At 43.9% G+C, this 17125-nt stretch overlaps 1 protein-coding gene across 6 annotated transcripts in view; it reads right to left on the reverse strand.

Moving 5' to 3' along the window:
- Positions 1-16554, reverse strand: part of RAB3IL1 (RAB3A interacting protein like 1) — a 77152-nt gene extending 60598 nt beyond the window's left edge. For 5 of the 6 annotated variants that reach the window (XR_011024898.1, XM_068261322.1, XM_068261321.1 and 2 more), the window contains exons 1-3: positions 8126-8261; positions 7623-8034; positions 953-1166 (exon numbers count right to left, since the gene is read on the reverse strand). Coding sequence is in view for 5 of the 6 variants with exons in the window: in XM_068261322.1 (XP_068117423.1) it covers positions 953-1166; positions 7623-7636 (228 nt within the window). In the remaining variant the exon portion in view is untranslated. Of the gene's footprint in view, positions 1-952; positions 1167-7622; positions 8035-8125; positions 8262-13537; positions 13611-16301; positions 16363-16499 lie in introns of those variants that run through there. The other variant, XM_068261319.1, reaches the window with a different exon arrangement.
- Positions 16555-17125: the final 571 nt, after the last annotated feature.

Genomic DNA, 17125 nt, shown 5'->3' on the forward strand with positions numbered 1-17125 from the left:
TGAGAGCCATACAATATGTTTCGAACTGGGACAGTAGGGCTTACGTCCCTGTTGCCATGGTGATGTGTATACAGTTTATCTGCTGGGCAGTGGAATTGTCAGACTTGTCTTTGGCTTCTCTTGGGTTTCAGCAACATCAGCAATTTCTCCAAGAGCCAGATAGGAGAAATACAGACTAACAGCTTGTACAATTAGCTAGCTGACTTGGGGGTAGATTCACTTTGTAGGATGAGATCAAGTGACAGGCAGCCTATTGGGCCAATCAAAGTGCGGGGATCTGGTTGTACAAAGTTACTGGACCTGACAGGATCCAGGGTGGGACAATTGGAGCGGCCGTTAGTTTTGGGGGAAGTGCGAGTAAGTTAGTAGTGCATGCTACAGCAGTAGCGTGCACTACTTTGACATTTTTACTTGCACTGCCACACCAAGCTGCGCTGCTTCAGCAGTGTAGCTTAGTGAATCAACCCATACTGATTTGTCTGTGAGCCAGATGTAGCTATCAAAAGAGCCACATCTGGCTCCCGAGCCATAGGTTCCCTACCCCTGCTCCAGAGGCTTCCAGTGTCCTACTTGCCCCTACCGCCACTGCCTGAGACCTCCTAAAGATCGCCGCTTACGGCCACTATAGTACAGAGCCGCTTGAACATGAGCGGCTCCAGCTTATTGTGCAGGCGGCAGTATGGTTGCCTTGTGCATGAGGTGGAGCATGATTAGCAGTCCAACAAGCTCTTGTTGGATTTCTTTCAGAGGTCCACGTAGGGCTAGGAGGACCTAAAAAAAAGAAAGATACTTGCCTAAGAAAAGGGAAGCCTCTAGATCCTGCAGAGGCTTTCTTCTTCTTAGGTAAGTATCTCTCTTTTTTTCCCTAGTCCACATTGGCTACACTTGAAATGTCCTATGTGCCCCAATCATGACTTTACAGACTGACACTTGTATAACAACACACAGTTACCTTCTGAGCCTTCAGCAGCTCCTCTCTCAGGATCTCTGAGCCCTTCTCTCTAATCTCCACTGAAGAACTGCGCAGTCGAGACAAGTCGTAGGTCGGCTTCTCCATAGCTTGCTCAGAGGCTGGTCTTGAAGTCTCGGTTTTAGTGGTAGCCGACCAATCCTCAAAAGCGGGGGTGTGATGCAGCTGGGGACCCCCATCCACGACAGGAGCCTGCCTGTGGGAAAACACAAGGAAAAGGCCAAGTAGGAACAATATATCATGAAAGTGTTACTAAAAATGCTGCCTTTAAATGTAATCAGGACAAAATGAGCATGCAGAAAGAAAGCTAATATCAGTGCCGCCAGGAAGCTGTCTCCCAATGAGGTTTCCTGTCATTCACACACAAAGCTGAGCTGCACAATGACATCCTCAATCAGTGGGCTACTTACACTACGTCCATTACTAGAAAACCACAAAGAAAAACCCTCTATTTCCATCATTAGACAGTATCAACAGTCATTCCCACTTCGTAATAAACTCTATGGACCTCAAGGAGTGTGCATAATAGTCCTGAAGTACAGTAAGGCCTGAAGTACGGTAAGTCCTGAAGTATGGTAAGTGAAAGTAGAACATTTTTAATGGATGAACAGATTGCACCACAAATAATAAGAAGATATCAAAGTCCATAAAATAAAAAGTATCAGTTTAAAAGATGCTCCCATAAAAGGGATCCTTACTGGCCTGGAGAATCTACTAATGTATTAAAGTGAAGCTATTGTGAAGCAAAAGCTTCCATCTACTGAGAGGTCCATGCACAGAACCCTCTGGTACCAAATAAAATGAATCCAACACCATGTTTATTCAGCACAGGATGTGTTGGTGGCCATTCCATTATTCTGAATGGTAGAAAAACAAAATGGAACAGCACTCACTGGGCTTGATTCACTAAAGTGTGATAACTGCTATCACAGCAGTTATCACACGAACTGCCACGCGTAAAGGATAAGCGAAGGTTTGCAAGCGATCATGTGCACGTTTCATGTGAAAAGCGCACGTGATCACGCGCAAACAATTGCTTATCACGCGAAGTAACGCTGTTCGCGCACAAACCTTTGCGCGCAGCAGTTCGTGTGATAATTGCTGTGATAGCAGTTACCACACTTTAGTGAATCAAGCACACTGTGTGTACTAGAAGGAGCCTGATGAAGTGAGGGTGAACCCTCCTGAAATGCCTTGTAATTTGTTTATACAAACTTCAATATTAGCCCACAGGCTTGTGCATTCTTACACGCTGCACCAGCAATTACTTGCATGCATGCACACCATGTACAAGTGCACTTGTACATGGTAGGCAGGCACTAAGTTTGGTGAACTGGGATAATGTACTACAAGGGGAGGACACTGAAGGGAAATGGCAAGCTTTTAAACTTATTCTCAATCAATATTGTAGTATGTATATCTCATATGGAAACAAAATGTCTAGGAATAAAAAAAGGCCTCTATGGATGAATAGAAAGGTTAGGGATAAAATGAAGAGGAAAAGGAATGCCTATACGGTCCTAAAACAGGAGAGGCTGCACTAAGCAATTATAAGGAGTGCAATAAAAATTGTAAAAAAGAAATTAGGCTGGCAAAGATCGAAGCTTAAAATCAAATCGCTAGGGATATCAAATCTAACGCAAAAAGGTTTTACAAGTACATCAACTCTAAAAAAAGAAAGGTTGACTGTATAGGACTCCTAAAGGATGAGGGTGGGAACTCAATGGTGGATGACCAAGGTAAGGCAGAGTTATTAAATGCTTTCTTTGCTTCTGTCTTCACAAAGGAAACAGCACTGTTGCAAATTACAGAGGCAGAAGAGTCTCAATCTTCTAACTGTAATATTAAATACTTAACGCAGGAAGAAGTGAAGGCAAGACTAAATAAATTAAAAATAGACAAGGCACCTGGCCCGGATGGCATGCATCCTCGGGTCCTAAGGGAATTAAGTTCAGTTATAGCTAAACCCCTTCAACTTATCTTTTGTGACTCTCTTGCAACTGGCAGAGTCCCAGTGGACTTCATAGTAGAAAATAATTTTATTTCTCAGCATCAACATGGGTTTACTAAAGACAGGTCCTGTTTGACTAACATGCTCAGCTTTTATGAGGTAGTGAATGCTAATATGGATATTGGGAATGCTGTAGATGTGATATACTTGGACTTTGCAAAGGTCTTCGACACTGTTCCACACAAAAGTCTGGTGCAAAAGTTGAGGATGCAAGGACTGGGGGAGAGTCTGTGTGCATGGATAGGGAACTGGCTAATGGACAGAAAACAAAGAGTTGTGGTCAATGGATCGTACTCAAAATAGGAGACTGTTAGCAGTGGGGTCCCACAGGGGTCTGTGCTGGGTCCTGTGCTCTTCAATTTATTTATTAATGACCTAGTAGATGCAGTAGTGAGCAATGTTGCTATTTTTGCACATGATACAAAATTGTGCAGAATCATCAACTCTCAGGAAGATAGTGTCATATTGCAACAGGGTCTGGATAGGATGGCTATATGGGCACATACATGGCAGATGAAATTCAATGTTGAAAGATGTAAAGTCATGCATTTTGGTCGTACCAATGGTCTAGCACCATACAAAATAAATGGGATACAGTTGGGGACATCAAACTTGGAGAAGGACTTAGGAGTACTCATTGACAAGTTAAATAATCGTACTCAATGCCAAGCCGCTGCAGCTAAAGCTAACAAATTTTTGGGATGCATTAGAAGGGAAATAAAAACTTGAGATGCTAGCATAATATTGCCCCTGTTTAACTCTCTAGTAAGGCCACATCTGGAATATGGAATTCAGTTCTGGGCACCACATTACAAAAAAGATATTGCAGTTTTAGAGCAGGTGCAGAGACGAGCAACAAAATTGATACGTGGGATGGAAGGTCTCACTTACCAAGAAAGGTTAGATAAACTGGGTTTATTTAGTCTAGAGAAAAGACGCCTTAGAGAAGATCTAATTAACATGTATAAATACATCAGAGGGCAATATAATAGCTTGGCGGATGAGCTTTTTGTCCCTAGGCCTTCTCAAAGGACTAGAGGACATGATCTGCGCATGGAGGAAAAACGTTTTAGCCATTTATTTAGGAAAGGGTTCTTTACAGTAAGAGTGATTAAGATGTGGAATGCATTGCCACAGGAAGTCGTTATGGCAAACTCTATACTTGCATTTAAAGGGGGCTTAGATGCTTTCCTTGCGTTGAAAGACATCCATGGCTACAATTACTAGGTTATGCCTAATGATGTTGATCCAGGGATTTTATCTGATTGCCATCTGGAGGCGGGAAGGAATTTTTCCCTTTAGGGGCTAATTGGACCATGCCTTGTAAGGGTTTTTATGCCTTCCTCTGGATCAACAGGGATATGTGAGGGAGCAGGCTGGAGTTGTACTTTGTACTGGTTGAACTCGATGGACGTATGTCTTTTTTCAACCAAAATAACTATGTAACTATGTAACTTCACAACAAGCAAGATCCTGATTGCTACCCTAATCCATTTGGCCCACGGATCATCAAGTTCCAGGTCTCCAGCCACAAGAGGGAAGCACATGCTAAACGTCTGACTAACTGAACAGCCCACTAAAATAAGGAGAGACCAGTCCACGTGGCCTTTTTTTTTTAATCAGCCTTAATTAAAGATAGAAAGGCATGTAAAAGACATTACAAAAACATGAATTGTAAATTATGAACACAGCAGCAGCAAGTCATAAAAGAATGAATAGCAAATTAAACACAGCAGTGGCACATAGTTATCTTTTATTAGCCCTCCTAAAATTCTATCACAAATTAAAGAGTAGTCTGGTAACCCTGGAGTATCCAGCCACCCTGACAAAATTAAATCTAATTTGTGAGGGGCACCTCTATGCGCATATATTAGATTTTCCAACTTTAGATATATATTTATCTGTTTGACCCAGGTTTCTGCCGATGGGGGACACGGGTCCTTCCAAGCTCTTAGGATAAGCAATCTTGCTTGAAACAACAGTCTAAGTACCATTAGTTGGATATGCTCTGGCATCAACAGACCGGTAAACAGACCTAAAATACAAAATTGTATTGTTCTGGGAATCTTCTGTTTTACAACCGTATCAATATTATTTAACACTTTTCCCCAGTACCTATGTAGTTTCAGACAATGCCATAGCATATGCAAGAGATCGCCATGATCCCTACAACACCTAGTGCATATTGGATCCTCTTTATGGTGCATAGCATAGAGCCTTTTAGGTGTTAGCAGGTTCCTGTATAGGATATTAAGTTGCGACAATTTTTGAGTGGCGTTGGTTGATACCAAAGGAACAGACTACAGCCATTTCTAGTACACACAGTGAGCTCTGTTTCTTTTTTATCGTAAGAGAACAGAGGCGCCAGCAGGATAAAAGGTAATACAAATTGTAAAATTTGCTGGGAGGCAGTGGTGGACTTACCTCCGGAAAGCAGACTCAAAATACTGTCTGAATTAAACAAATAAATTTATTATTGGTACCCCAAAAGATGCAACGCGTTTCGCAGGCACAGCCCGCTTCATCAGGCAATAAGATAGGGGACAAACAGTAGCTCGTCAGTAGCACGAATAGCGCCTCTATTTCGTGCTACTGACGAGCTACTGTTTGTCCCCTATCTTATTGCCTGATGAAGCGGGCTGTGCCTGCGAAACGCGTTGCATCTTTTGGGGTACCAATAATAAATTTATTTGTTTAATTCAGACAGTATTTTGAGTCTGCTTTCCGGAGGTAAGTCCACCACTTTTTTAATTTTAATTTTAAAATTTTTATTACCTTTTATCCTGCTGGCGCCTCTGTTCTCTTACGATAATACTGTGTCCACCCCTGGTGGAGGGGTGACCTACCCCTACTTTCCTGATCTACAGAGAGTGACATCTTAATCCTGAGTGAGGACAGGTCTAATCTCCTCACCTGCATCTACAGTGGTTGCCTAAGAGGTAACCCATGTTTGTGAGTATATTCATCTCACACTTACATTTATCCACGGTTTCCAATACATACTACACTATATTGGGCTCTCAGTGTTTCTTATTTATCTGTTTCTTTTTGTCTGCCTTAATCAGGCTCATACAGCTGCACCTGTGTGCCAATAGTCACCTGATCACACAACACCAGAGGGAGAACCCGTCCTCACCAAGGGTTATTTTTTTGAATGGGTTGTCAAAAACCACTATGCCGTAACTACCTTGCTATAGCTGAGCAGTCTGTTCTATAGAGAGGGGAGGGGTGACCATTTGCATATGAACTGCTGCTAAACTGAGTGCTGCCCTGCAGTGTGAAGAACACAACAGAGCTTATTCATCATTTGTCGTTTAGTAATCTGTCATGACGGATTAGTAAATTATGTCTCGGGACAGCTGTACATACACTAGGTTTTGGCATCACGAATGACTGTCTCCGACATGCTGCTACTCCTATAACCACTCATGTAACAGCAGCATAAAGTCTTTAAAATACTTTGTGTGGAAAGAAACTGCTCTGAAATGTCACTTTTTAATATCTGACATTACCTCACCTGTCAGCTGGGCTTAGTAGGAGTCGGATCCCCCTTTTCACTTCACTTTAAACCTTCACATAACAGTGGCAGACATTACTTCCCTTCGGTAGCTAACAGGTCAGCAACTGTGTGCTCTATGCACACAGTTGCTGACCTGTCCTTTAATTCTATATTAAAGGACACCTGAAATGAGAGGAGTGTGGAGGCTGCCATATTTATAACCTTTTATACCACGCTGGTTGCCTGGTGTGCTGCTGATAATTCAGACATCTGTAGCATCTGAATCACCCACCTCAAACAAGCATACAGCAAACCTGAGTCAGACATCTGATCTGAATGCTTGTACAGGGGCTATGGCTAAATGTATTAGAGGCAGAGGATCAGCAGGACAGCCAAGCAAGTTGCAATGTTTAAAAGGAAATAAACATGGCAGCCTCCATATCTTTCTCACTCTAGGAGCCCTTTAACAGCAATTAGGAGTCTTGACAGATGAAAGAGACCAAGGGAAGAGGGGGATTCCTACTGCCACCAGCAGTCTCCAAGACCGATGAGAAGCTGTCATTTTTGTGACAGGAAACACACCAACAGCAATGTGAAGCGCCACAGACGGGTTTTGTAGCAGAAGTCAGTGGAAACCCATAAATAACATTTGTAGCAGCAATTCTGGAGATTCACAAAAGATATATAGCTGCTATTAATCTCTGCAAATGTGACATTCCCCTGACATAATTATAATCACGTCTATGCTTTAAATCATTCTACGTCATGTACTGTAGTTCCGCAGCATGTGATAGATCCCAGGTATGTTCAGCTTGTCAATTACCAAGTGCAGAATGACATGGTTATATCACATAACTGCCATTACGTCCTGACTAATCAGAGCTTGGCCATTTGCAAATGTCCTATAATTAATGTCCGAGAGGCTGGCAATGTTCCACTCTAGTCTGCGCCATTCTAAAGTCCGTGACTTGTTCACATCACTAAACTTATTAACTGAAGTGCTAGGACAGAGTGATGACTTATCAGCTATGCCAGCCATCTGCATTACTCCTAGGTCTACAATCTGCTGCCTGATCATGACTTGTACTACAATAGAGTGCACATCTGTCATTCACTGACCGAATACAAGAAATGAATCTTACCCTCCTGTCCACATCCCAGCAGCTGACCCTCTCTCCTCCAGGCTGCCTCAGGGAGGGGACATCCAGGGGAGGATGCAGGGCCGGAAAGACAGAAGTAGAAGGGAGAGCTGCAAGTCCCACCGGTGGGAATGAGAGGGAGTAATATGGAAGAGGCAGATAGCAGAGGGGATGCGGGCTACAGTTGTTGGGAGCCTCAGCCGGCTGATGTTGCACTGTGGTAGAGTTTCTGTGCATCCCACACAAGTATGTGTATGTCTCCTGCCTGTCACTTCCTCCCACCCCCCTTCTCTGCGGCACACAGAGGAAACACTTCCAGCTGCAGGGAGAGAGGGAGGACAGGGCTGGAGGAAGAGGGGGCTACGCACACAAATGGTAAAAGAAGGAAATGAACTGACAGCCACTGCAGACAAACCTGAAATGAAAAAAATATAGATACATAGGTTAGTTTCTCTGCTTATTTCATTATCTGTAACCATGGCCAGAGAGTGAGTAAATCTACATACCTATGCAGCACGGGGTGTATTCCCTTTAAGACAGCATCTGTTTGCAAGTAAATGTGCAGAGCCTTTCACTGCACTGGATGATCAATTAACTATATAGCGGCTCAGTCCTCACCCTCTACACATGGAAATGGTCACATGACCTCCATCTGTTTCACATTGTACCCCCCCACCCCTTACTACGTCATGTGACTATCATGTGACAAACCCAAGGGACATTTTTGGATACAAGTGAATGCAAATTGCCATTTCCTTTTTTTGTGAAAGCCAGCGAAGATCACTTTCACAGGAAGCCAAAAAGGAGGGACTGACAGAGCACAATCTCAGCCCAAAACATCTCACACTTGTTAGTGATTTTTTGTATTATTTTTTTGTGTTGGTGGTGGAGTTGTTTTTTTTTACTTAGTTTTTTTTAAGTATTCTGATAAACTACTGCTGGAACAGTGATGTTTTTCAGTCCCAACTCTCAAGCTAACTATACAAAAGCCAATGTATGTAACGGTAGAGAATCGATAGATGCTATTTCTTTATTATATAATGGCGTTATTTATGCTTTATTGTAGAATAATATTTAAAGTGAAACTGCAGTTTTATTAAAATCTATACAGGGGATACTTCACAACTACTGATACAACACGGTGGCATAGTGGTTAGCACTCTTGCCTTGCATCGCTGGGGTCCCTGATTCAAATCCCAGCCAGGTCAACATCTGCAAGGAGTTTGTATGTTCTCCCCGTGTCTGCATGGGTTTCCTCTGGGCACTCCGGTTTCCTCCCACATACCAAGAACATACAGATAAGTTAATTGGCTTCCCCCTAAAATTGGCCCTAGACTACAATACATACACTACACGATACATACAGTACATAGACATATGACTATGGTAGGGACTAGATTGTGAGCTCCTTCGAGGGACAGTTAATGACAAGTCTATATATACTATGTACAGCGCTGCGGAAGATTTTGGCGCTATATAAATACTAAATAATAATAAAATAATAATAATTTTGTAATTTAATGTTATTTCAAATGTATCTTTCCGTCTTCATGTTCATCCAAAGGAAATCACATGGATGGTTTAATGTTAAACATGGTTTCAGCCTGCTCACATTGTTTTTTTTAATGTGTACATAATACACAGGAATTGCACTTTATTTCTAAAAGAAACTGGCAGACAGCAGTCAGAGACAGAGTTTGATGCCAGGCAATGGATAAGTGTAGATGTTAAAAAGAAGTATCAATAGCTTCTGCTTTGTGCAGATATACCGTATATGTTTATTAATATTTATTTACAAAAAGACTAACCAATGCAAATTAATGCAATTCTCTAATGACAGTAGAATTTCCTTAAAATGTATTCCATTCGATGAAATTATTGTATTTGACTGAAAGTAATCAATCATTTTTCAGTTAATGGCCAGGAAAGTATCACTGACTGGCATAATCCATTGAGGCCCCTTTTACACTTGCCTTGCAAGTGTGCATTGTGTTACCCTGTTTTACAACAGGGTAACGCAACGACAATGCAAGGCAATGGTGCCTAGCACACATACCGCGTTGCCTTGCACGAGCCTGATCCGCCGCGCAAAGTCAACATCGTGTTACTGTTGGATTTCCGTGGCAACGTGGCGGCTGAATGCATGTTAGTCAGTGGCAGAAAATGTAAATACATTGGCGGTGCAGCGCGTGCACAGAACCACGTGATCAAGTAAGGGTAACCCAGGAATCCCAGTGACATACTTCCAGTCCAGCAGGGAGTATGTCACTGGCCAAGGGGCGGCGATCGACAACAAAGGGCATGCAGGGGGGCGGTGCTATGCATATTACCCTGTCGGCTGACTCTGCTGCAGGGTCATATCCATATAGTTTTTTGCGTTGCCATGCGATGGGGACAGAGCGGCCCCCATGGCATCGCAACCCAATGCTATGGCCAGGTGTGAAACTGACAGGCAAAGAATGAGCTTCTACTCTCTCTCTCTCTCTCTCTCTCTCAAGGCGAGTGCAACCTTCACTGTGCCCCTCTACCTTGCCCTGTATACAGTCGGTGAACATGCTCACTGGGGCCCTTGGTTGGTTGGTTGGGGGTGATTTGTTGGTTGTCGAGCAGGAGGGGCACAGTACAGAAAGCCATGGAGTCCAGTACTTGTGGCCTCATAATAGGAAAGGAGTGAAGAGATTACACAATACAGCTGCAGCCAAGAGCCACATCTGCCAGTGCAAAACCAATATTGTACCAGCCGAATCCTCACACACTGTCAAGGTGTTCATTAACAGTACAATATTTTCCTCAGATGCGATCATTCGATCAGATTTTTACGATCGAATTGCACAGAAAAACCAAGCAGTATGTGGAGGAAACTGATGTGAAACAATTTTATGGTCGATTAGCATACAGAATTTTGTTGATCGAAATGTTAGATTTCATGATTGTATCTGAAGAGGATGTTTCCTAATCTACCCATTTATGGGAACAATCGATAATTACCTTCCATTTACTTTTGATCCGGCAAATCTGATCGAATGATCGCATCTAAGGAAAATATTGCACCTTTAAATAGAACATATTTTCTTATTTTGCCATTCTGACACTCAGCATTAAAGGATGCATAAGGCAAATGTAATTTATTTCCCTGGGGCTGCGTACGTGTTATATCACCGCCCGTTAGCTGGGCGTAGGGTGAGCCGATTTACTGCTCACTCTGCTGCCTCTCAAATTCCTGGCGGTGTTAAATACTATTTGCCCTCTGAGTCATTACGATTGCCGGAACCCCGAATAACCCTTGTTCGGGCGCTTGGCACTGAGCGCCAAAACCACCTGCTTCGCTGGGGCGTCCTCCAGCCCCTGGAAGCCTATGTGTCCCTCGGCACAGCTCCACTCTCCACTCCCAGGGTCCCCTCTGTAGCGGCCAGCTGCGTATGCAGAAGGGAGCACGACCACGAGTGCTTTCGCATGTGTAGGGCAGCCGCTTAAGGGTGAGCCAAGGAGACTGCCTGAGAGCGGAGCTGCTGTGAGGGACACATAGGATTCCAGGGGCTGGAGGAAGCCCCAGGTAAGTAAATCAGATTTTTTTACATTTGCCTCATGTATCCTTTAAAGCAAATCTGTAGTGAGAAAAATAGAAAAAAGACAGATACTTACTTATGGAGAGGGAATGCTCTGTAACCTATTGAGGCTTCCCTGTCTCCTCTCACACAGCTCCTTCCATTGTTATCAGAAGAAGTGTTCCCGAAGACAGGCAGCTCCGCACTGTGCATGTTGGCACCTGTATAGCACGAAGGCGCCTGTCCTCTGGGGCACTCAGAGACACAAGTGCTCTATAAGCATTCTGAAGGACCCCAAAGGCGTATTCAATATATACAATGGAGGTGACAGCGCTGGAACAAGGTGACTGAGAGAGGATAGGGAAGGCTCCATAGGAGCCAGAGCCTTCCCTCTCCATAGGTGAGTATCAGACTTTTTTTTTTCACTTCAGTATCACTTTAAAATGAACACACAGCAATTGGGTTGTTACTGGACAGGTGGGAGCAATGTTCCATTAAATATGGATATTTACCTGCAGTAAAGGTGGGTACACACGTCAGATAAAAGTCTTTGGAAAATGAAAGAACACAGACCAATTTTACCCCCTTTCATGTAGTATGAGAGCCATACTCTACACAGTCTATTCTATGGAGCTGAACTCCACATCAGGTAAAAATCTTTGCAAGATGCTGCACACAAAGACCGCTGTACACATGCAACAGATCAGTATCTGCAAAAGATCTGTTCCTGCAAAAGATCCATTCCTGCAAAACGCATTCATAGTCTATGATATCTGCAGATCTCATACACACCTTGTTTAACGGACAATTATCTGTAGATCAGATCCACCAGGTTGGATCTTCAGATCGGCAGATAATTGCCTGATCTGCAGATGAATGTCCATTAAACAAGGTGTGTATGATGATCTGCAGATATCATAGACTATGAATGCATTTTGCAGGAATGGATCTTTTGCAGGAACAGATCTTTTGCAGATACTGATCTGTTGAATGTGTACAGCATCTTTGTGTGCAGCATCTTGCAAAGATTTTTATCTGATGGGGAGTTCAGCTCCATAGAATAGACTGTGTAGAGTATGGCTCTCATACTACATGAAAGGGGGTAAAATTGGTCTGTGATCTTTCATTTTCCAAAGACTTTTATCTGACGTGTGTATGCACCTTAACTCTTTTCTTGTAAGCTTTGCTCCCTTGTTTCCTGGAAGTGACTTTTCCTGACTGCAGCTCTGCCCCACTCCCCACACGACACATCATTGGACTCCCCTGCCCATAAAGGACATCTCTCTACCCTCTGCATTGGTGCAAAGAGGAAGGTACAAATGCCACAACACCCTGAAATAGTTGGCCATTCCCCAGAATGCTGTGAGTAAGGGCTTGTTCACACTATGAGCGCTTTGAGATTTTAAGCGTTAGCATTTTTAAAAAAGCGCTTTAAGGCCCCATTCACACTTGCAAAATGCTAGCGCTTTTGCTAGCGTTTTGCTTTGGCGATTTTTAGCGATTAACGTGAAAAAAATCGCCATTCACACTTGCCGATTTTTCGCGATTGCGATTAGCGCTTTTATAGCACTAAACATGATCGCCGGGAAATCGCCTGAAAATTGTGCAGGATACAAATTTGCATTTGCCGATTTGCGTTATAACGCAAATCATCCAAGTGAGAACGGGCCCATAGAGTATTATGGCACTAGCGCTTTAAAAAACGATAGCGATTGAGCGTTTTGTCAAAATCGCTGGCAAAACGCTCAGATGTGAACAGGGCAAGCGCTTATGCAATGAATTTTAATGTGAGTGTTCTCACATGAGCTTTCTTTCCAATCGCAAACACGGGTCCTGCACCATTTTCCGAGCGTTTGTGCTTCAATGGAAGGTATGGGAAAATCGCCTTAAGTGCTGTGAAAAACGCTTGGATAAGTGATTTTGTGAGCGCTTTTAATTACAAAGTACACTGAATGATATTTAGTTCCAGGTCAAAGAGTTCACTTCCTGAATTTTGAAAAAAAAAAGCAAATCGCCAAACAAAAGCTCTTTTAAAAGCGCTTGTAAAAATCGCAAATCGTTCAAAAAACGCCCAGAAAATCGCTTTCAAAAGCAATCAGAAAAGCGCTCAGCGCTTGCGATTTTTAATGTGAAGTACGGTAAGCCTAATGGCATTGCGCAAGCACCACAGGGAAGTGTGCTGGGAGTAGAGAGGGTAACGGACTGGCCCACAGATAGAGGAACAATGGGCAGCAGTTTTCATATATTAAGGATGCTCAGATGCAATTTTGCAGTTCTGTTAATGTTTATTTACAGAAAAGTTGGCAGTGGGAGGTCCACTTTAACAAACCTTTGCATTGTATTTTTCTTTTGTTGTTCTACAAACTGTCTGACCTGGGAGGAAAGAGCACGGATCCAGATAGATTCAAGCTGATGCCATTTCTGAAAGAGGCCTTGATGTTTCTCACTGCAAAAAAAAAAAAAAAAGAGAAAGAAGCAGTTTTGAATACAACTGTAATTGTATTGTTAATGCAAACAATAAATAAATGCTTGAAATGAGATCACTAGGTTTCTTAGCAGCCTATTTTTTATATGAGTGTTAAACATTTAGACTGTGAGATCGCAACTTACTACCACCAAGATGCCAAGAGGCAAATCATTAAAGCTGCATGGTATCTTCTTGCAAAAAAAGCCTCACCACCTTTTGCATGCAACTTATACTGATGCGTATTGGCTGCAGAACAGCATCACATTGCTTGTGCATGCAGGCACCTCCTTTTCACGGAACTGATGCTTAGTCTTAGGGCCCATTCACACCTGAGCGGGAATCGCGTGATTCCCACTCACGGCAAACTGCTAGCGGTTTTGCAAAAAACGCTACACATTGTAGCAAGTGGCAAGTGCATGCAGCGGTTTGGCGCCGATTTGCGATTCGCGATTGTGATTAGCGTGCAAAGCACACTAATCGCGATCGCTCCAAAACCACCGCAGTGTCCAGTGATTTTTCCGCATTAATCGCGGGAAAATTATTCCCGCAAAACACTAGCGGTAATAGCCGGTGTTTTGCGATTATAGGTGTGAACGGGGCCTTAGTCATGATCATTGCATTGTGGCCCTACAGGTCACATGGTATATCCATGTCCTAGCAATCCTCTCCCACATTTAGGCTACTTTCCCACCAAGACGTTGCGTTTTAGGGGACGTTATGGTCGCATAACGTGCCCCTAACGCAACGCATGGTGGTGTTGAAGTTGGACGGCAGATTGAGCTGCGTTATGCAGCTCTCAAAGCAGCCGCTCCAGGTTAGTAATAGGAAGTCCGGATCATTTTAAGGATTCGGATCATTTGAATCATATCATTGAAAAGATCCGGATCTTTGAACCAAATCATTTGAATCATTTTACTAGGGAAGCAGACTGGGTGAAATGACTAGCAGGACAGGACTTTCCCTGCACTGTACATTCTGTATGTTTCTGTTTCTTCAAGACAGACATCCACTGTGAACCGAATCTTTCATTGTGATGATCCGGATGATTCGACTCACAAAAAATATCCGGATCAAATGAACGATTCGTTCATGATCCGGACAACACTAAAGTCCTACCAAGAGTCTCTGCAGTGCAGTGAATATTAATTAGCCATGTGGCTGGCGCAGAGGAGGAGGGGAGACCTCCTTCTCCATCATTACTGAGCATGTGCAAGCAGTCTAACGTGGCTCAGCCCAGTATATCGTAGAGCATGCAGCACTTTGTTTAACCACTTGAGGACCCACCCTTTACCCCCCCTTAAGGACCAGCGTTGAATTCTGTGATCTGTGCTGGGTGGGCTCTACAGCCCCCAGCACAGATCAAACACCAGGCAGAGAGATCAGATCACCCCCCTTTTTTCCCCACTATGGGGATGATGTGCTGGGGGGGTCCGATCTCTCCTGCCTGCGTGTGGCTGGCGGGGGGGGGGGCACCTCAAAGCCCCCCTCCGCGGCGAAATTCCGCTTTCCCCTCTCCTACCTGGCCCCCTGGTGATCGGAGCTGCACAGGACGCTATCCGTCCTGTGCAGCCTGTGACAGGACGTCCCCTGTCACATGGCGGCGATCCCTGGCCGCTGATTGGCCGGGGATCGCCGATCTGCCTTACGGCGCTGCTGCGCAGCAGCGCCGTACAATGTAAACAAAGCGGATTATTTCCGCTTGTGTTTACATTTAGCCTGCGAGCCGCGATCGGCGGCCCGCAGGCTATTCACGGAGCCCCCCACCGTGAATTGACAGGAAGCAGCCGCTTGCGCGAGCGGCTGCTTCCTGATTAATTAGCCTGCAGCCGGCGACGCAGAACTGCGTCGCTGGTCCTGCAGCTGCCACTTTGCCGACGCGCGGTATGAGTGCGCGGTCGGCAAGTGGTTAAACGTGCTGCGTTACTATGTAAGGCAACGTGTGCACTGTGAACAGCACAATTGATTTTACAGTGCTGTGAGTTAGGCTGCGTTACTGGCTGCTGTAATGTGGGACTAACGCCTCACTGTGAAACCAGCCTAAAGGGATACTTAAGCCAATTTAAAACAAAGAGTTTCACTTACCTGGGGCTTCTACCAGCCCCCTGCAGCCTTCCTGTGCCCACGCCGGTCTTCAATGATTTTCCGTTCCCCCGCCGCAGTGCAGTTTCGGTTTCGCCGACTGGGAGTCAGTGGGCCACTGTGCCTGCACAGCTCGGGCCACACGTATCCTTGCCTGTGCAGTACGCTATTGCGGACGGGATTCATTCCTAAGGTATTTTCAGAATTGATCTTCTTTAAAAATTCACACTGTAGTAGCTTTTCTCAACAGCACAATATGATGTTATTTTTTTGCACACCTGATTCTTTTGAGGTTCAGGGGTTTCCTGGTACTTTACTATTGGGTTTTAGAAGATGGCTTCCCTGGTGCTACCAAGCTATGCAATAGGCAGTGTGTTTTACCCTCATCACGCAGAGCTACCACTCATTTTCCTGCAGATATAGCATCAAAATACTTTTCCAGTCTTTCTATAGTACTTTTTTTTCTAGAACTGCCAAATGCCTCTATTTTTTTCAATAGGTATCTTGCCATGTTTTCGATCCTCATTCATAGATTTACAGTTTTATTTTCCTATACAGTGTATACAGTCAATAGCTTTAATTTTCTGTCACCTGTAATATTCCATCCTTCAGTGCTGCCATCACATATGTTGGTTCACCACACTCTATTCTCCTGGCAGGGAGAAACAGAAGGAAGTGAAGAGATTATCATCATACACAAACATGTTGCACATTGAACAGTGGCCCCTAGTGGTTAAAGAGGAATTATTTTTACAATAATTATGTATAAATCATTTAGTCAGTGTGTACCCATTGTAAAATCTTTTAAATCCCTGATTTACATTCTGACATGTATTACATGGTGACATTGTTACTGCTGGCAAGTGATGTAGCTGCTGCTTGCTGTTTTGGCAGTTGGAAACAAATGTAAACAGCTATTTCCCACAATGCAGCAAGGTTCACAGACAGGAAACTGCCAAGAGTATGTACTCAGAATTTCTTGTGGGAGGGGTTTCACCACAATATCAGTCATACAGCGCCCCTTGATGGTCTGTTTGTAAAAAGGAATAGATTTCTCATGTAAAAGGGGGTATCAGCTACTGATTGGGATAAAGTTTAATTCTTGGTCGGAGTTTCTCTTTAACTCCAAAATAGCAGGCAACACACAACATGTAAATACTGTTATATATGTTATGTGCAGAACCCAAAGTCTGGCCACTTCGGGTTCTGGCCGGTCACAACTAGAAGTGGCCATATCGCTGCAGCCAATGTGCGAAATGAATTGAATCCTGGTGCTATTTTGTCGGCAGGACTGGTCCTCTAGCCTCTCCCCTCCTATTGTCTTCTGGCAGCCGGGGACACACGCAATGCAGTCGTTTGTCGCGGCAGTAAAGCAGGGATTCAGCGGTTCGTTCCTGCAGAGCAGGTGCTGGAAG

The sequence above is a fragment of the Hyperolius riggenbachi genome, chromosome 11, assembly GCF_040937935.1.
Source record: "Hyperolius riggenbachi isolate aHypRig1 chromosome 11, aHypRig1.pri, whole genome shotgun sequence".
Lineage (NCBI taxonomy): Eukaryota > Metazoa > Chordata > Amphibia > Anura > Hyperoliidae > Hyperolius > Hyperolius riggenbachi.